Here is a 20,387-nt window from a genome sequence, read left to right as displayed (position 1 = left end):
TATTGTCCTCAGGTGCGTCTCGTTTACCAGAAGCTTCAGAAGATTTGTTGCTATTAAAACATGTGGTCAGAAAACCTTTAGAAGCAGTACTTCGGTATCTAGGTAAATAGAGTGCTGACCCGTATACATGCATTTTGGTGACTTCAAGTATAATATTATTCACTAGCAAAAAGTGTCATATTTGACAAGTAGAAGAGGGTTAACCCAGTGTCCCTTCCCATGCTACCAAGTCTGTTTCACCAGCTAATTCTGCCCACGCCACAACATTGGCCCTAACTTCAATTTTCTCCATAGGAATAAACGACATTTCGCTTGTACTGTATGGGAGAAAGTCATGGGATACCCATAATGCACAGATTGCACCTTACCACTATTGATCCCAGTCACTAAGCCACCAGCCCTTGTTTGCATGTTCCCTGGGTTGATGCTTTTTCTTGCTCGTGCTAGATGGAACAGAATGTTAGGATATAAATATCATACAAACAGAAGGATATAAGTGACAATGAGAGAGAGAGAGAGAACCACACACAAAGAAACATAGATCTTGGAAGGATACCCTTGTTTTCAAAAGTTTTATTTCTCTCCTGAGGATGTCTCTTTCTTGGCCTAAGTGTCCATGTGTTGCTTCTAAGGCAACTGTAGGGTCTGATTCCTGATTCAGCCTCTCTCACCTGCATACATACAGTGGTACCTCGCAAGACGAAAGAGTTTTTCATTTTCTGAGTTGCTTCGCAAGACGGATTTCCCTATGGGCTTGCTTCGCAAGACGAAAACGTCTTGCACCTTTTTTTTAAAGCCGTCAATGCATTCCTATGGGAAACCGTCAATACACAGTGGTGCTTCGCAGGACGAAAAAATTCACAAGACGAAAAAACTCGCAGAACGAATTAATTTCGTCTTGTGAGGCACCACTGTATTTTGTTCTTCTTTAAAATGTGGCACCCCTCTTCTTCCTGCTTTATTCATGACTGGGTCAGAGTTGGGTTTAAACAACGGAGTCTGCCACTGTCCTTTGTAATATGCTCCTAATACGCTGTTCTCACCATACAGAATCTCACCCCTGCTCTCTGAAACCTGATCCTGCTAAGAGTTTGTCTGGCTCCCTCAACAGTGTGCCTTGCGCTAAGTTTACGCCAGTGATTAACAACGGATCTCCAACGATCTTGGGGAAAAGAAACTACGAACAACAAAATGGGATGGATGGTAAGTATTTTCTGGTGCTAATGTGTTGCCGTTGTTTGCAGGTTAATTTTTGAGTCTGCAGGACTAATTGTCTTGGTGGCTTTTCATTTTCAGTGTTGCTAATACTGCTTTTGTCAGAACTGTTTAATACTTACTTTCTGTTTGAAAAACGTGTTCTTCTCAGTTGCTATTGCCAGATGGTGCTTCAGAGCTTTCCTCTTTTTGAATATATAGAAATAGCTATAGGGCAACTCCTGTGCTTTATCCACCCTTAAATATCATGGCTTCTGATCTTTAAAATCTAGCCTAGGATTGTTTAATTCATCAGAGAAGAAACAAGATTAGTAGTGTGGAGATAGAGAGCACCCAGCACACCTAGACTTCATTGTGCTGATAGTAGTTCAGAATCATTTTCTCTGCTGGAAAAAAATGTGTTGCTTTTAACTATATACAATTTGCCTTAACCAAAATATGAAGGTGGGAAGAAACTTATGTTTAGAACAATGTCCTACAAAACATGGAAAACTAGCTCCTTTACACAAACATAAATTTGCCTCCCCTTATTTGCTGGTGGCTGCTTTTAGCATGATCTGCTTGCAGGTGTTACAGAGCACTTGCATGAGAATGCTCTGGCCAAACAGGCTTGAGTGGCCAAGATTGCTTGGCCAGACCCCCAAAGGGGGCCACACATACTTAGGTATGTAATATGCAGCACAATTTTAGTGGGTTTGACTAGTGTTGAGCATTGCGAATGCTTTAAAGTAATCTGCAGTAGTTCTAAGAGAAATACTGTAGTGGACTCTGCCCTGACGTGCAGCAGGGGGGGAGATGCCACGGAAAGCAATTTTAATGTGTAAGTTTGTTACATTGATTGGTTGATGAATCACTTGATCAAATTGATTGCTAAAACATCCCAAAACTATTTAGCAACCGAAACCTATATTAAACCAAGTCCAAGCCCAATACAGACTCGGATAAAAGCTCTGCTAAAAAGCTTTGTTGGAAAAGGTAGGAATCTCAACTGAAGCATCCCTGACAGATGGGGTGAGCTCTCGTTGCTCGGTCCCAGCTCCTGCCCACCTAGCAGTTTGAAAGCACGTCAGAGTGCAAAGAGATAAATAGGTACCGCAGTGGCAGGAAGGTAAACGGTGTTTCCGTGCACTGCTCTGGTTTTGCCAGAAGCGGCTGAAAACTGTCTGCGGACAAACGTTGGCTCCCTCGGCCAGTAAAGTGAGATGAGCGCCGCAAATCCAGAGTCGTTCGCGACTGGACTTAACTGTCAGGGGTCCTTTACCTTTACCTTTAAGAATATGGAAGTTGTTGAACGTTTCCCCCCCCAACCATACAACCATAGCTTCTGCTCTCCTAGATGTGCTATCCTGTTAAATTTATTGACAAAGCAAGCAAACACCTGCACAGATAACATGTCATTTGTTTAAGTTAAGCTTGTGAAATAATGCAAACCTGATGGTTGATCTTTATGTTCACTGTGTTCTACCAGGCCCCGTGAAGAAGCGCCTTTTGATGCCAAGCAAGGGTAAGACTACGGAGTTGTTCTCGGCTTGTGCTTGGACAGTGTAACCTTTTCTCGATTCATCCGCTGACTTTTCAAGTTTGCTTCTTTGTGCTTGTGACCACCCATTTCGTATTGTGTGTACATGTTGTTTTTGTGATTTCTAAATACATCGCCTCCCTTCATAGTTTCCCATGCGGTATTAACGCACCATTATCAGTTTAACTGCAGCTGATAAAAATATCCCAGTTTAGCAACCCTTCTGACGTATGTTTGAGTTTTGGAAGGTCTCTGGAGGAAGGGTTTTTCATGATTAGAGAGCATCCACCCAAACCTTCGCTGTACACAACCTTTTGCACAGAGGTGGGGAACTGTTTTTTCGACTGAGGGCCACATTGCCCCAGTTGAAAGCTGTTGGGGGCCGGACCTGGATCCAAAGTGGACAGGGCCAGACACGGGCATTATTGCATGCTGTTAACACACAACCAAATGTGTACATGCACATACAGTCTTAACATATGCACAGACATGCACAGTTAATACAGGGCTGCATCTTCTTCCTTGCTCCTACTACAGATTTTTTTAAACCACTCCTACTGAAGCCAAGAGGAGTCATCCCCCTCCCCCAAAATCTTAAATATGGAGCAGTGGGGTCTAAATGTAAAGCCTAAATGTGGAGCAGGGTGGAGAGGGCGGTTGCAGATGCAGAGATAAAGTTTAACCCTTCCTTACCCAGCTGCAACTTTCCCAGTGCCACCTCGCACTTAAGCTTCAATGGTAGGTTTTTAAAAGCCTGACTGTGGTGCCAAGATAAGGAGGCTTTGGGCTGTATCTGCCACACAAGACTGGTCGTTCATCACTCCTGCTGTAGTTCCTTGGGAGATGTGGTAGCTTCAGGCATCAGTGATATTTTCTGAGGTGTGCAAGGCCAAAATTATTTAAGACTTTATAGGTGAAGAGCACCAGCTTGAATTTTGTCCAGAAGAAAACCTGTATAGGTGGAATTCTGCCCTGGGTGACTGTTCTGAGCTAAAGGGTGAAATGCACATTTCAAAATAAAGAGTCTCGCAGGAGGATAGTCCATGCTAGTCTGTTGCAGGACAGCTTAGCAAATGCATTATAGCAGAAGCTACCATGGATTCCAGTGTACTTCGCCTGATGCATGAAGATTCATCCTCAGCTGGCAGGAATATGTGCATATAGGTGTAGAAAAAATGTAGGAAAAGTATAGTAAGCATTAATTAAGCTTCCATTCTTAACAGCTTTAATCAGCAACTAAGCTGTCCTTCCTTGGTGACTCCTCTTGGTATGAGGCTTCAGAAGAAGTCTTCAGGTCTGTCTGTCAAGAGTGTGTTGTGGTAGTAAAGCCTCAAGAACAAGCAGTACGAAGCGTAATTGTTTTTGCCAATAGGCAGCGTATGGCATAATTGCAACCCGATGATGCAGTAGCCCCATAAGGCCGAGAAATTGACTAGGAAAGGGATTGCTTCTCACTTTAGGTTGGAATAGAATACACTCATCATGATTACCTTATTTGGGCCTCGATTCTGTTTCACTAAATGAGATGAACAAGGTCTCATAGAATCATAGAATTGGAGCGCTGGAAGGGACCCCAGGGGTCATCTCGTTCAACCCACTGCAATGCAGAAATCTCCGCTAAAGCATCCAACCTCTGCTTGAAAACCTCCGAGGAAGGAGAGCCCACCACCTTCCGAGGGAAGTCCGTTCCACTGTTGACCAGCTCTGACCATCAGAAAATTCTTCCTGGTGTTTAGTCGGAATCTCCTTTCTTGTAACTTGAATCCACTGGTTCAGGTCCTACAGAGCAGGAGAAAACAAGCTTGTTCTTTATTCTATGTGACAGCCCTTGAGATATTTGAAGATGGCTACCCTATCTCCTCTCAATCTCATCTTATCTTGAACTGCATAAACTCATTTTTTAAACTTTAGCCACCTTTTGTGCAGGAGGGATATGCAACTCAACATTAGTTTTAAAAGAATTAATTAGAAATTTATGCGCACGCACAATATCACAAAATATCAATCGTATAGATGAATAGTGCTAAAATAATAGAACCGGAAGAGCAATCAATTAAATTCTTTGAGCAGGTGTCTCTTTAACATCTGAAGGCCTTGATACAAGTTCCACGACCAAAGAAGATACTGTGGGCATCTACTAGGAGCAGAGAAGTTAGTCAAGCTTTATTCTTTACAGTAATAGATCCATGCTTGGTGGACTTTGGGAGGTCATTTTGCATTGTGGGGGCCTTACAAAAAAAGGAGCCTGCTCCTAGTAGCTACTCATCATTGATTCCTCAGCCGTGGATGGTAAACGGACCTACAGGGGAGAATATTTGAATGAGAGATCCTTAAGATACCCAGATGCCAAGTTTAGGGCTTTAAATTTTAAAACCAGAACTTTGAATTGAGTCTCTTTCTAAAGGGTAGTTTCTGATGCCATCTTCATTTAATTTTACTCCTTCCATCATCAATTTTTGTGGTCTAATGCCTACTGCATATGCTAGGCATGAAATGAGGTTACCTCCAGAAAAAAAATGGAGTTTTGTATACTCAAGCGTTGCCACCAGTATGTGAAAAACAGAAAGACCCAAAATGGCCTGACAAAGTTCCCTGTTTCTATAACCAATGGGACATTGAGGGCAGCTGAATATATTCATTTATTTATTTCATTTATTTTATTAATTTTATTAATTATTTTATTAATTTTATTAATTTCTATACTGCCCAATCATCTGAGGATCACAGGGCGGTTTACGGTATCATTTGTGGGAAGCCCAGTAACTGAGTTACTGGCAAAACTAAGCCCTTTGTCGTCCAACTGATTATATCAGAAATTGGGGGTTGTCCAGTAGCATAATTTAGGACTAGCCTGTAAGGGAGTGCAAGGGAGCCCCAGCTGGAAATGCACACTCCCACCTTGGCAGCAAAGCATAAAGGAAAACAGGAAGCAGCAGAAAAAAAAGTTTAAAGTTGGTGGAATTTTAGCAGCCGGAAAAGGAGGTGAGGGCAGTACAAGATGTTCTGGAACATAATTGGGGGCCATCCCATCCCATCTGGGATCTACCGGGACTGCATCTATATCCCCCCCCCCCCCCCAGGGAACGCATTGCCTTTCACCACTGCTGTGGCAGAGGCAGCTGTGATGCTCTTTTTGAAGGCTGGATCTGTGGCCTCTGCAGCTGCCACGCACAGGCGCACCAGCACTGCAGTGGCCATCCTGTGTCCCGTGCCTGAGCTGTGGTGAGAAGGGGCAAGATGGCACAGGCTCACTGAGGCTCCAGCCAATACTGGAGCTTAAGCAAGGTGGAAGGTACTGTTACAAGGGAGGAGGAGGAGGAGGCTGGAGCTGAGCAGGGCCAGGATCTCTCACGGCTGAGCCTCTTTTCCTTCCCCTCCCAACCAGAAGTGCTGCTTCAGTTCCGAAGACAGATTTTACTTCCACAGTCAAGACAAAGGCTGCCTCTTGGAGAGACTTGGATACATTCAGCCCCGGGGAAGAAATTTGAGCTGCACATCCACTGGCAGGTTTGGGGTAGGGAGAAGAGTCTCGGGTGAAAAGCAAAGTTCCCAGGGAGATTCATAAGGGGCGAGGCAGTTCTAAGATAGTCAGGTTCCAGGCAGTTTAGGTTTTGATCAGCATTCTGGCTTCACCTGCATTCAACCGTTTGAGCAGTGGGCATTGTCTTTTGCTTGAGTCTCATACATTGTCTTGTACCTCTCTCTCCCGGGGCCACCAGAAGTCCCTGGATTGTTGTTGTGGATGGATTGTTCTGTACACTCTGAAATGCCGCTCCATTTTTGGTTCAATCCATCAGCCCACCAAGAGATGTCAAAATCTGCCCAAGGAACTCTGTTCAGTCCACGTTGTTTGATCTAGTCACTAGAGGACAACTTGTTTAACATGGAGCTGTAGTGTGCGTGGGTTTATCAGAATGTTGTCCAGGTTGTAAATCGTGAACTGCCGGAACACTTAAGAGGAGTTACAGATGCCTAGCCGCCCAAGCGTGCATTTCAAGTGGCCGTAGCAGGTTTGGAAGGCCATTTTTCATTCACCATCATGTTCCTGTGATCTAAATCAGTGTATATGGCGGCAGGATGTTAACTGGTCAAACAACCGTTGGATGAGAGGCAGCCTGCTGTCTTCTTTAGTGCCTGATGCAGAGATGTAATTCTCCTGATCTGCTCTTGCTGCTGGAGATATTCTTGTGTGAGATGCTAAGGATCTGATGAACTCCTCCCGTCCAGAATGGGGCTGTATCACCAGCCAAACATCACAATATAGTGATCCATTGGGAGGTTGAAGAGTGGAGGAACAAGCTGCATTGGCTCCGGCACCTTGTTAATTCTCCTTGACCTCTCAGTTGGCTTTTGATACCGTCAGCCATTGTGTCCTTCTGGAGCGGCTGTCTGAGTTCGGGGTAGTGGTTTCCAGTGGTTCTGGTCCAACTTGGATGGTTGTTCCCAGAGGGTGATGCTTGGGGAGTGCTCTTCAGCCCCGTGGAGCCTTCAAGGTGGAGGTCCTCAGGGCTCAATTTTATCCCCCATGCTGTTTAACATCTACATGAAACTGCTGAGAGGGGTTATCTGGAGTTTTGGAGTTTGGTATGGCAGTGGAGTTTTCTTGCCTCAGTAATGGACTGGATGAGAGCCAATGAAACTCAATCCAGATAAGACAGAGGCACTGTGGGTGGTTCCCTAGACCAGAGGCTGGGAGATTGCCTGCTCTTGATGGGGCTTCCCTCTGAAGGAGCAGGTATGTGGCTTGGGGGTCCTCAGTGGTGTTGCATGCCTTCTATCAGCTTTGGCTGGTAGCCCATAGAATCATAGAATCTTAGAGTTGGAAGAGACCACAAGGGCCATCGAGTCCAACCCCCTGCCAAGCAGGAAACACCATCAGAGCACTCCTGACATATGGTTGTCAAGCCTCTGCTTAAAGACCTCCAAAGAAGGAGACTCCACCACACTCCTTGGCAGCAAATTCCACTGTCAAACTTACTGTCAGGAAGTTCTTCCTAATGTTTAGGTGGAATCTTCTTTCTTGTAGTTTGGATCCATTGCTCCGTGTCCGCTTCTCTGGAGCAGCAGAAAACAACCTTTCTCCCTCCTCTATGTGACATCCTTTTATATATTTGAACATGGCTGTCATATCCCCCCTTAACCTCCTCTTCTCCAGGCTAAACATGCCCAGCTCCCTTAGCCGTTCCTCCTAAGGCATCATTTCCAGGCCTTTGACCATTTTGGTTGCCCTCCTCTGGACACGTTCCAGTTTGTCAGTGTCCTTCTTGAACTGTGGTGCCCAGAACTGGACACAGTACTCCAGGTGAGGTCTGACCAGAGCAGAATACAGTGGCACCATTACTTCCCTTGATCTAGATGCTATACTCCTATTGATGCAGCCCAGAATTGCATTGGCTTTTTTAGCTGCCGCGTCACCCTGTTGGCTCATGTCAAGTTTGTGGTCAACCAAAACTCCTAGATCCTTTTCACCCCTATCTAGACAGGGACAGCCTAAGTTCTGTTGTCTATGCTCTGAATCTGTAACCTCTAGGTTGGATTACTGTAAGGTGTGACACATAGGGCTGCCGTTGAAGACAGTTCAGAAACTTCAGCTGGTGTAGAACTTGGCAGCCAGGTTACTCACCAGGGCAAGACGGTTTCAGCATATAACCCCAATCCTAGCCTGACTGCACTGGCAACCAATTAGTTTCTGGGGTGGCGTTGACCTATATAGCCTTAAACAGCTCAGGACCACAATACCTCAAGGACCGCCGCTCCCCATATGAACTGACCCAGACCCTGAGATCCTCCTCTGAAGCCCTTCTTCGTGTGCCTCCCCCACATGAGGTCTGGAGGGTGGCAGCACAAGAACGGGGTCTTTTCTGCAGTGGCTCCTTGTTTGCGGAAAGCTCTCCTCAGGGAGGTTCATCTGGCACATTCGTTACATATCTTTAGGTACCAGGCAAAACCATTCCTCTTCAACCAGGCCTTTGGCTGGATTAATAATCTACAGCCTTTAAAATGTGTTTATGGGAGGGGGAATTTTTGTTTGGTTTTAACTATTTATGTTGTGCTTTTATTTTGTGAACCACCCTGAGATCTTTCGATGAAGGGCTGCACAGTGGTACCTCAGGTTACATACGCTTCAGGTTACAGACTCCGCTAACCCAGAAATAGTGCTTCAGGTTAAGAACTTTGCTTCAGGATAAGAACAGAAATCGGGCTCCGGCGGCGCGGCAGCAGCAGGAGGCCCCATTAGCTAAAGTGGTGCTTCAGGTTAATAACAGTTTCAGGTTTCAGGTTAAGAACAGACCTTAAATACTTAACCTAAGGTACCACTGTATATAAATCTAATAAACAAATGCATACATACTTATATACATACATAACTGTATCTGTGTAGAAGTGCTACTTCATGAGCCCCCAGGGGCATCTCACAAGTCACTGTTAGAAAAGGGATGCTGGACTAAATAGATCTTATTCAGAGGGGGGACGGGCGTACATTTGAATCAGTTGGTAGGTTGCTATGTGACTTGCCGTAAATTGGCAAGGCTCCCAATTCTTTGACAATAGCAAAAACAGAAAGGCTGCCAGTGAAACCAGGAATAGATTGTTGTGTGAAAGGAATGTGAACTCAGTTCTGGTACTAAACACCTTCCTTATGCCCAAGACACAGACTGAAACACAGTAAAGATTTCTGCTCCACTCCCCAAACTTTTTTTTTTAGAAGTAGGATAATTCTTCACTGATAAACCACATATAAAACTGATTTTATGTCCAACCAAGAGAGAAAACTATTTTTAAGAGGGCAGGATTATGAATTCAGATCCCTCATTTAACGATGCCTCAGAGACAATGGCTCAATGCCTGCCTCCTTTTGAGGCTGCCTTGCAAATACCAAGATTTTTCCCAATGTTTCCCAGAGGAAAATGTCAGTCTCTGTTAAGCTGAGCTGAGCCAAACCTCAGCGTTTCAGATAACTAATGGTAGGCAGGCTGGTTGGTTGGTTGGCCGGCTGGCAGGTAAAGAAGCCAATAAGTGCTTTCCTATAACTACTGCACACTTTCTCCTGCTGCTTTCATTGCCATTAATAAAGATGGACAGTATATTTAAATATTTTTGCAATTATTTTTAGATCACTTAAGGAGCTAATCTCATATATTTACCAAAGAAAGCAAATGTGAAAGCGTTTCCTGTTTTGGAAAGTGAGTCATTTTCAAACATTAGCCATGCTGTTTTTATTTTTTGTGCTTTCTTTCTTTTTATTTTTTCTCTTTGGAGAAGCAATGGTGTCTTACGAGCTCTATTCTCTTTCCTGTTTGTTAGGTCTGCCCAACCACGGACAAACCAGACAAATGGTAAGAGAATGTTCATCTAAAAAAAGATACAGTAGACCACCATCCCAAGCACAAAGCTCTAAGGCAGGGGTAGCCAATGCCGTGCCCTCCAGTTGTTGTTGGACTACAACTCCCATCAGCCCTAGCCACCATGGTGAATGGTCAGGGGTGATAGGAGTTGTAGTCCAACCTCTTCAGGGTATCTCATTGGCTACCTCTGCTCTTAAGGCGCACGTCTGCCACTGCTTTTCTTAGCTTATTACTGGATTCTTTTTTTAATTAAAAAAATGGCTCTGTATATTAAAACAAGGAAGGAACCAAATAAACAAGGAAGGGACCAAATAAAACAATACACTAAAATGGATAAACACCTTTTATTTGACGAGATCTTTTTACCTAGAAAACATTTATGAAAGTGATCGATGTCAGTGCCTGGGCAAAATATTCAGCCCACATATTTTTTGTAAGTTTTGCAGGGGGGGTGTGCCCCTCCCCCAAGATTGTATTAATTTTTATAGCGTGGGTGGTTCTAATTTTGCGGGGGAGAATCTTATCTTTAAAATCAAGGTGACCAAGGCTTTTCTTCCTTCCACTAACAATGAAAAGCCTTGCCACCACTTCAAGCAGTGGCAGCCCAGTGTCATTCCTAAGTCAGAATTCACAGGAAATTACGTTATGACGTAGAGCTTGCTCACCCATAACACTAAGGCAAACCATAAAGGGTAAAGGGACCCCTGACCGTTAGGTCCAGTCGTGTCCGACTCTGGGGTTGCGGCGCTCATCTCGCTTTATTGGCCATGGGAGCCAGCGTACAGCTTCTGGGTCATGTGGCCAGCATGACTAAGCCGCTTCTGGCGAACCAAAGCAGCGCACGGAAACGCCGTTTACCTTCCCGCCGGAGTGGTACCTATTTATCTACTTGCACTTTGACGTGCTTTCAAACTGCTAGGCTGGCAGGAGCTGGGACTGAGCAACGGGAGCTCACCCCGTTGCGGGGATTTGAACCGCCAACCTTCTGATCGGCAAGTCCTAGGCTCTGTGGTTTAACCCACAGTGCCACCCACATCCCAAGGCAAACCATGGATTAACACAAATGCACGGGTTCACGGCCTCTTTATTCATTCTCTGGTCCTTGCCACTGCTGCATTGCTGTGGACTAAGCTGTGGTTTGGCTTAGTGTGTCATCTGAACCCCCGAACCAGAAATACTAGATGTTTGTTAAAAAGGAGGAAAATACCTAGTATGGATTTGGGGTTATTTAATAAAAAACTAGAAAGAGGAGATTTGCCTAAATCCTGGAAACCAGACAGAGTAGTTGTGCTGCTCCAACTGAGAAAGGATTTAGTCTCAGAAAGACCTATAAGCTTAATTAACCAGGAAATCAGCAGTATTGATAGCTAGGCTTAAGTCCATAGCTCATTATTTATCAGAAGAGGAGGCACTTAGCAGATTCTGTGTTAAAATTTATTTTCAGCCAGCAGATCATTATAACATTTTTAACAATTAACAGTAACATCAGTAGAAAGTCACATTAATAAAACTGAATTACACAGAATTATAATACTGAAAAATATATGTATCAAGCAACCTTGATAGATCAAATAAGGATGGCCATATTAAAAAAACCTTGCTGCTTGTCTCATGACTGACACATTGGAGCCCTGAAGGAAAGTGATCATAAGAGTCGAAGCAGATACAAGGGTTGGGCTGTATAATAGGATATATTAGGTCTCTCCTAGCTACTTGATAAAAACTACAGAAAGAAAGAACATCAATGCTACCTCAGCAATGTTACAAGGGCAGCATCAATTGTTCATTGGAGTTTTATTGTATCTGCCATCTAATAAATTAGAAGGGAGGGCATTCAGCCTTGGCACAGAGAAAGCTTTCCTATACAGTGGTACCTCGGGTTACATACGCTTCAGGTTACAGACTCCGCTAACCCGGAAATAGTGCTTCAGGTTAAGAACTCTGCTTCAGGATGAGAACAGATTTGTGCTGCTGTAGCACGGCAGCAGCGGGAGGCCCCATTAGCTAAAGTGGTGCTTCAGGTTAAGAACAGTTTCAGGTTAAGTACAGACCTCTGGAACGAATTAAGTACTTAACCTGAGGTACCACTGTAATTCAGGGCATTCCATCTTTTTAGGGGAAGTATGGTAACCCCTCAGCGCCTAGGGCTTGACGATCGAAAGGTCGGCGGTTCGAATGCCCGCGGCGGGGTGTGCTCCCGTTGTTCGGTTCCAGCGCCTGCCAACCTAGCAGTTCGAAAGCACTCCCTGGTGCAAGTAGATAAATAGGGACCGCTTACTAGCAGGAGGGTAACCGGTGTTTCCGTATGCGGCTCTGGCTCGCCAGATGCAGCTTGTCACGCTGGCCACGTGACCCGGAAGTGTCTCCGGACAGCGCTGGCCCCCGGCCTCTTGAGTGAGATGGGCGCACCACCCTAGAGTCTGTCAAGACTGGCCCGTACGGGCAGGGGTACCTTTACCTTTACCTATGGTAACCCCAATGCCTGAGAGGAGCAGGGTCTCTATGCAGTAGTTTTTAGTTTTTTCATAGAATTGTGGAGTTGGAAGAGACCACTAGGTCATCTGGTCCAACCCCTTGAAGCGCTTGGAAACCTATATCCAAAATCCTCTGTTTAACCACTGATTTGGCACCCTTTAGGTCAGGGGCCGGGGACGCTGGTGGCGCTGTGGGTTAAAGCCTCAGTGCCTAGGGCTTGCCGATCAAGAGGTCGGCGGTTCTAATCCCCGCGGTGGGGTGCGCTCCCGCTGCTTGGTCCCAGCGCCTGCCAACCTAGCAGTTCGAAAGCACTCCCGGGTGCAAGTAGATAAATAGGGACCGCTTACTAGCGGGAAGGTAAACGGCATTTTCGTGTGCAGCTCTGGCTCGCCAGAAGTGGCTTAGTCATGCTGGCCACATGACCCGGAAGCTGTATGCCGGCTCCCTCGGCCAATAAAGCAAGATGAGCACCGCAACCCCAGAGTCATCTGTGACTGGACCTAATGGTCAGGGGTCCCTTTACCTTTACCTAGGTCAGGGGTCAACAAACTTTTTCAGCAGGCGGCCGGTCCACTGTCCCTCAGACCTTGTGGGGGGCTGGACTATATTTTTAGGGCGGGGGGAGGAATGAATGAATTCCTATGCCCCACAAATAACCCAGAGATGCATTTTAAATAAAAGCACACATTCTGCTTGTGTAAAAACACCAGGCAGGCCCCACAAATAACCCAGAGATGCATTTTAAATAAAAGCACACATTCTACTCATGTAAAAACACCAGGCAGGACCTACAAATAACCCAGAGATGCATTTTAAATAAAAAGGACACATTCTACTCATGTAAATGCATGCTGATTCCCGGACCGTCCGCGGGCCGGATTGAGAAGGCGATTGGGCCGCGTCCGGCCCCCGGGCCTTAGGTTGCCTACCCTTGCTTTAGGTTCGTGGTCAACAGGTAAGATGGTTATAGATCTGTTGAGTTGAAGGTGTTGAACATCATTCTCATACGAGGCCAGGATCGGTATTCTCACTGAATGCCTATAAAGACTTTGGCAAGGCCTTCTTACCTAAACCACTGACTGAGATAAATTTTGGAGCTGAATTTATGATTTTGGTGAACCAGGTGTCTTCAACATAAGATGGAGTTTGTGTCTATGGCTTGGGTTTCCAACCACTAAGTCTCACTAGAGGCAGCAGGATAATGTCTACCTTATCCCCAGCTTTGTTATTGACTATGGTGGTGGAGGTTTTAGGAGAAGCAATTTACAGATCAAAGGAAAAGCTCAGAGCATCAGTACAGTGGTGCCTCGCAAGACGAAAAGAATCCGTTCCGCGAGTCTTTTCGTCTTGCGGTTTTTTCGTCTTGCGAAGCAAGCCCATTGGCGGATTAGCGATATTAGCGCTATTGACATTTTAAGGGGTAAAAACGGCTTTTTTAGGCTTAAGGGATTAGCGGTTTTGCTGCTAAAATGCTTTTAGCAGCTTAGCGCTTCAGAAAAAGGGGTTTTGGAGCAGAAAAAAAAAACTCAAAAATTTTCGTCAATTTTCGTCTTGCGAAGCAAGCCCATAGGGAAATTCGTCTTGCGAAGCGCCTCTGCAAATGGAAAACCCTTTCGTCTTGCGGGTTTTCCGTCTTGCGAGGCATTCGTCTTGCGGGGCACCACTGTATCTTTGCAGAGCTTGCCCTGAGCAATCTGAAAGAGGAAATTAAGGAACCTGAAAATCCTCTATCGGGATTTTAGCCTCATAGCAGGTCTAGATGCAGACGAAGATAAATCAAATCTCCTCTTTTTCAGCACCCCACTAGCTGAAGTTGGTGAACTTTGGAAACATTCAGGGCTACAAATACAACAGCATTCTCAAGTTTTAGGGAATAAATCTCATTGTGGGTTTCAAACAGCTGAAAAAAGGAAAGAAAATATTGATCCAATAATGGAATAAAATAACTCTTTCGTAATAGAGGAAGATTACTGCCACCAAAATTACATTACAGTGGTACCTCGAGTTACAAACACCTCAGGTTACAAACGCTTCAGGTTACAAACTCTGCTAACCTGGAAGAGTTACCTCGAGTTGAGAACTTTGCCCCAGGATGAGAACGGAAATCGTGTGCCGGCGGCGCAGCAGCGGCAGCAGCAAGAGGCCCCATTAGCAAAAGCACACCTCCAGTTAAGAACAGTTTCAGGTTAAGAACGGACCTCCAAAACGAATTAAGTTCGTAACTAGAGGTACCACTGTATCGCCAAAAGTTATTTTCCTGTTTCATACACTACTGTTTGAAATTTACTCTGACAGGCCTTTGCTGCTGTTTTAATTTTTAATTAACCAGCCACTTTAATTAGCTGTATTTTTATTTTTACATGATGTTGTATGTTTTGACGTTGAACACCTCCCCAATGTTTTGTAATTTTGTGTTATAGACATGCTTTTATAAATAAATAAATAAATTTCTAGGATGTGATTAAAAGTGGAAAGGACAGCTTACGGAGTTTAGTAATTCTGGCAAAAGGTACAGATTGTGTGTGTGTGTGTGTGAGAGAGAGAGAGACAGAGAGAGAGAGAGAGAGAGAGAGAGACAGAGAGAGAGAGAGATGCATATGAGCTGCGTCCACCTATAATAGTTTACCTGGGATTGGGGAATGATCTCATTTGTTATTAGACAGCAACAATATTGTTGGCGGTTTGGGCAGGACTGGGAAATCAGAGCTGACTTCCCACATCAAGCATGAGGTTGTCAGGCGCGCTCCCTCTAATTTTGTGTAATGCGTGTTTGTGGCTGGCACCCCAGCACTTTCTCAAAATTTGAAGTGTGTCCCCAAGTCCAAAAAGGTTGGCAACCCTTGGAGTATACTACTCAAATGGTTATTAAGCCTATTTCGGATCATAATTACATCACACGAGTCTCCGTGGAGCTCACTTTCCTTCTTGGAAAACTATCCCTTTTATGTCTGTTACGCTCTATTCTTTCAAGGATTAAAAATTCCTTTTTGAATTCTGGGGAAGGAAGCAATTGATAGGGATTTTACCACTGCTTATCCCATCGTTACTTCCTTTTTCAGACTATCCTCAATTCATCCATGTACATAAATCTCAATATTTGGGCTAGGCTGCACACAGAACCGGAGATCTACATGTGAGGAACCAACCTATTTCTGAAGCTAGATTAATGGAACTAATGTGAGAAAGGCAAATTGGTTTCAAAAAGTAGCAGACTTTACACAAACAGTATTTGCCACAGGTGGCGCATGATGCCCACGTACATTATCTGAGCATTTTGTATTTATTCCATGAGGGCCAAGAGTGTGTTACCTTTCCAAAGACCCAACCTTTTGAAAACAGTATGGGAATCCAATATTTGGGTCAAAGCTGGGAGAGACAAGACTTGGAGCAATCTGCCAATACAAATCGCATCAGCCAGAAATTGGCGCATGGAGCACCTCTGTGAAATTGCATTACGTGAATGGAACATGTCTTTTGCGCCGAAGAGGTTATAGAATCGGAGAATCTTTCTTTCACTTCTGGGCTTGTCCACTAGGTCAAGCTGTCATCAAGCAAATATTACAACCAGATCCAATGTTAGCACTCCTTTTCTGAACTCTGACCAACAGTTCTTTCAGAATAATTTTGTCTTAATGATGTTAGCAACTACTTGCAGGGACTCCTTGTCCCCCATCTTACATTTGCGCAGCCTGTTATTCCTAAGTGCAGAACCTTAAGATTTGTCCCTGTTGAAATTTGTGTTGTTAGTTCTGGCACAGTTCTCCAATCTGTGGTGTAAGAGCCAGTGTGGTGTAGTGGTTAAGAGCGGTAGTCTTGTAATCTGGTGAACTGGGTTTGATTCCCCGCTCCTCCACATGCAGCTGCTGGGTGACCTTGGCCTAGTCACACTTCTTTGAAGTCTCACAGCCCCACTCACCGCACAGAGTGTTTGTTGTGGGGGAGGAAGGAAAAGGAGAATGTTAGCCGCTTTGAGACTCCTTAAAGGGAGTGAAAGGTAGGATATCAAGTCCAAACTCTTCTTCTTCTTCTTCTTCTTCTTCAATCTGTTTGTGTGCGTGTGTGTGAATTTGCATTTTATTTATTTGTTAACATTCTTATATTACATCAGTAAAAGTTGCCATATTACATTACAGGACTTACTATAATATAATTTCCAACATGTATACAAAAATTATATACAAATTTTATATACCTAGAAAGAAAATGAAACAAACAAACAAAAAAAGAAAGAAAGAACAAAGAGAAAAAACAAAAAAAAAATTCCCCCCAAAATCATATACATACCAACACACTAGACTTCCTGTCTATCCCATTGTATATTCCTTTTTTACAAATGAATGTACTCTTATTATTGTATATTTCTTTACATTTTATCTAATACCTTCCTATATCAATATGCGCTCTTAGTCTTATTTCTCAACTCAGTCTCACTCCAACGTCAATCAAATGCTAGCATAGATAGCGAACCTTTACTGTATTTTTGAACATATGTTTTATATCTATCCCACTTTTCCATAAATTTTTGCTTTGAATTGCCTCTCAGGGTATTTGTAAACTGCGCCATTTCAGCAAATTCTTGTAGCTTGTAATGCCAGTCCGTTTTTGTCGGGGCTTCTTGTTCCTTCCACCCCTTTGCCACCAAAGTCCGAGCTGCGGCCGTTGCATATAAGAACACCTCCCTAAAGGCCTTCGGGATGTCCCTGCCAACAATGCTTAACATCATCTCGAATCCTGACTCTTGTCCTCTGTGGCATTAGTTGCTCCTCATGTTAAAAGTCTCACTCCTCTCCTACAGGGGGCGCCCCCTGGCTCTTCCAGCCAATAAGATCTAGAATCAGTTGGCCAAGTTGGTTCTTTCTCCCAGGTGGGCATCTTAAAGACTGTTTTTGCATTAGCCTGGCTTAAAGAAATGCCGGGGTACATTAGAGCCTTTCTTCACAGTTGTGACCTTAGATGTGACACCCCCAACTTGTGTCAATGCTGTAATTTCAACACCCAACCATGTTTTTATTTCCACCAGCTTTTGAATATTCTGTATGTTGTCTACCGTGTTTTTCGCTCTATAAGACGCACCAGACCACAAGACGCACCTAGTTTTTGGAGGAGGAAAACAAGAAAAAAAATGTTCTGAATCTCAGAAGCCAGAACAGCAAGAGGGATCGCTGCGCAGTGAAAGCAGCAATCCCTCTTGCTCTTCTGGCTTCTGGGATGGCTGCGCAGCCTGCATTCGCTCCATAAGACACACACACATTTCCCCTTTTTCGGAGGGAAAAAGTGAGTCTTATAGAGCAAAAAATACGGTATATGCTGAATGGTGTTTGTTTTCTGGGCTGCCGCCTACTTTTATACAGTCATTAGTGCAGGAGTCTCTTAATCTCTGGGTCATAGGTTCAAGCCCCACTTGGGCAAAGGATTCCTACATTGCAGGGGTTGCGATCGTCGTGGTCCCTTCCAACTCTCGATTCTGTGATTCTGTGCCAGGAGGGCACGATGTCTCTATGGTTCTACCTATGCTGTTCTGCTACTTTTATGCTTTTGCTTCCATAAACTGTCCTGAGAACATGATGAACACGTATTGAGTACCCTTCAAACTACATGAGAGAAAACAGTATTTTTTTCTTCTTCTTCTTCCCATAAATCTCTGCATGCAAGGGAGGCAGGAGGTTATTTTACCACTTCAGCTGTTGGGGGTTAGAACTGGTTCACCCTTCTATTGATAGTCGAAGATGGAAGGCGAGGTTGTTGAACTGTTTCTTTAAATCTAAAGGTTCATCATTGTTTCACCCGTTGTGTATACCTTTAATGGGCCAGAGCAAGGGCCAGAGCAAAATAATGAGATCCAGCTTCACAGCTGTGAAGCATAGCAGGTGCTGCTGAGTTGCATTGATTAAGCTGTGTCGGGAATTGGCTGCAGTATATAAGGGGCAGCACCTAGCTCTGCCATTTACCCTGGGGGATGGGTTGGTGGTTGGGTCGTGTTTGTTTGTAGATGTATTTCATAGAATCATAGAGTTGGAAGTTATATTTGGTGTATAAGTTTTTGTTCTTCTTATTAAAACCTTGTCTAAGTTATTTTTGAGTCCCTTTTTTTATGCATGGTCTCCCCAGCAAGCTCTCTGCAGCGTTACTACACTGCGAAAAGCCAACAGAGGTAGTGCGCCCTTGAATCCAACAATCTTTCTTGGTGAGCTTACTGGGGTCGGTACTGTTTGCACACCCAACAGCCTTTCATTTATTTTTTCTGTAAGATTTTGTTCAAGCTTTTTCATAATACTGTCAGATGAAAAAAATAATGTGAATAAAAAAAAAAAACAGAGAAAGGGAAAAGAAGATGCAGAGTCCTCTCTCAAAGGTAGCTCTTTAATGCTTGTCACCCACAGATAGTGGTGGACCCTCCCAACACCCCCCCCCCCTTTTATATAGGGTCTGTGCTGTGCTCCAGTACATTCGGGAGAAATTGGACCCCTCCAACTGCTAAAGCTTTGCCTCCTGTCAGGGATATCTCACATGATACTGGATGTTCCCCTGCCTCCCATCAGAGCAGGAATTTACAGCAAGAAAAGGTCTCATTTTCTGTCCATTTAAGAGATACAGTGGTACCTCTGGTTGTGAACAGGATCCGTTCCGGAGGCCCGTTTGCAACATGAAAAGAGCGCAACCCGCAGCGATGCGTCTGCGCATGTGCGGGTTGCTATTCGCAGCTTCTGCGCATGCGCGTGACATCATTTTGTGCTTCTGCGCGAGCGGCGAAACCCGGAAGTAACCCTTTCCGGTACTTGCGGGTCGCCGTGGGACATAACCTGAAAGAACGTAACATGAAGCAAACGTAACCAGGTATGACTTTACTTGTTCCTAAAGTGGTTTCTGCGGGGACCCCATAACGTTTTTGTTGTTCTTTATGTCTTGCGTTAGGGACCAAGTCGAAACTTGCTACTCAATGGGAAATCATACCAAACAAAAGTCCGGTTAATCCGTGGTGGAACCATGTTTCCAGTGAAAAGGAAGAGGATGAACTGGATTGACGCTCCTGACGATGTTTTCTACATGGCCACCGAGGAAACCAGGTTAGCATGTGCACTTCAGTAAGAGTCCGTTCTGTGATTCTGTTAAGAGCGATCAAATGCAATTTACAATTGGTTAATGGCTGAGCTTCTGAAAAGATAGAGTAAGATTGAAATGAATCAATAAGTTTCTTTTTTGAAAAAAATAGACCTGGTGAAATGGCGGTCTTCAACCAAAAGTTGAGTCCTCCTTAGCCTGCTGTGCTGAATTGACCACTTACAGGTGAAACTCGAAAAATTAGAATATCGTGGAAAAGTTCCTTTATTTCAGTAATTCAACTTAAAAGGTGAAACTAATATATGAGATAGACTCATGACATGCAAAGTGAGATATGTCAAGCCTTTGTGTTATAATTGTGATGATTATGGCGTACAGCTGATGAAAACCCCAAATTAACCATCTCAGAAATTTAGAATATTGTGAAAAGGTGAAGTAGCTATTCAATCCATAACACCTGCAATGGGTTCCTGAGCCTTTAAATGGTCTCTCAGTCTGGTTCAGTCGGAAGCACAATCATGGGGAAGGCTGCTGACCTGACAGTTGTGCAGAAAGCCATCATTGAGACCCTCCATAAGGAGGGAAAGCCTCAAAAGGTAATTGCAGAAGAAGTTGGATGTTCCCAAAATGCTGTAACGAAGCACATTAATGGAAAGTTAATGGAGGGTCTCAATGATGGCTGAGTTCATGACAGATGGACATCCAACCTCTGCTTAAAAACCTCCAGTAAAGTTTTACGAAACATACTTTAGCAAGCAAGCAAAGTTAATTGA

The 20,387-nt window shown here is 44.2% G+C and overlaps 1 protein-coding gene across 4 annotated transcripts in view; it reads left to right on the top strand.

The window, feature by feature from the left end:
- MTA1 (metastasis associated 1) overlaps positions 1-20,387 on the top strand; it is a 72,830-nt gene that overhangs the window by 51,021 nt on the left and 1,422 nt on the right. For 2 of the 4 annotated variants that reach the window (XM_083448709.1, XM_083448707.1), the window contains 5 exons: positions 13-102; positions 1,051-1,203; positions 2,684-2,719; positions 10,040-10,071; positions 19,468-19,619. In XM_083448709.1, coding sequence (XP_083304835.1) covers positions 13-102; positions 1,051-1,203; positions 2,684-2,719; positions 10,040-10,071; positions 19,468-19,619 — 463 coding nt within the window. Of the gene's footprint in view, positions 1-12; positions 103-1,050; positions 1,204-2,683; positions 2,720-9,848; positions 9,919-10,039; positions 10,072-19,467; positions 19,620-20,387 lie in introns of all 4 variants that reach the window. The other 2 variants (XR_014513138.1, XM_083448708.1) reach the window with 2 other exon arrangements.

This window comes from Podarcis tiliguerta, assembly GCF_965153285.1.
Source record: "Podarcis tiliguerta genome assembly, chromosome: 7".
Classification (NCBI taxonomy): domain Eukaryota; kingdom Metazoa; phylum Chordata; class Lepidosauria; order Squamata; family Lacertidae; genus Podarcis; species Podarcis tiliguerta.
The sequence above is the reverse complement of the archived record's forward strand: the minus strand, read 5'-3'. Positions and strand labels throughout refer to the sequence as shown.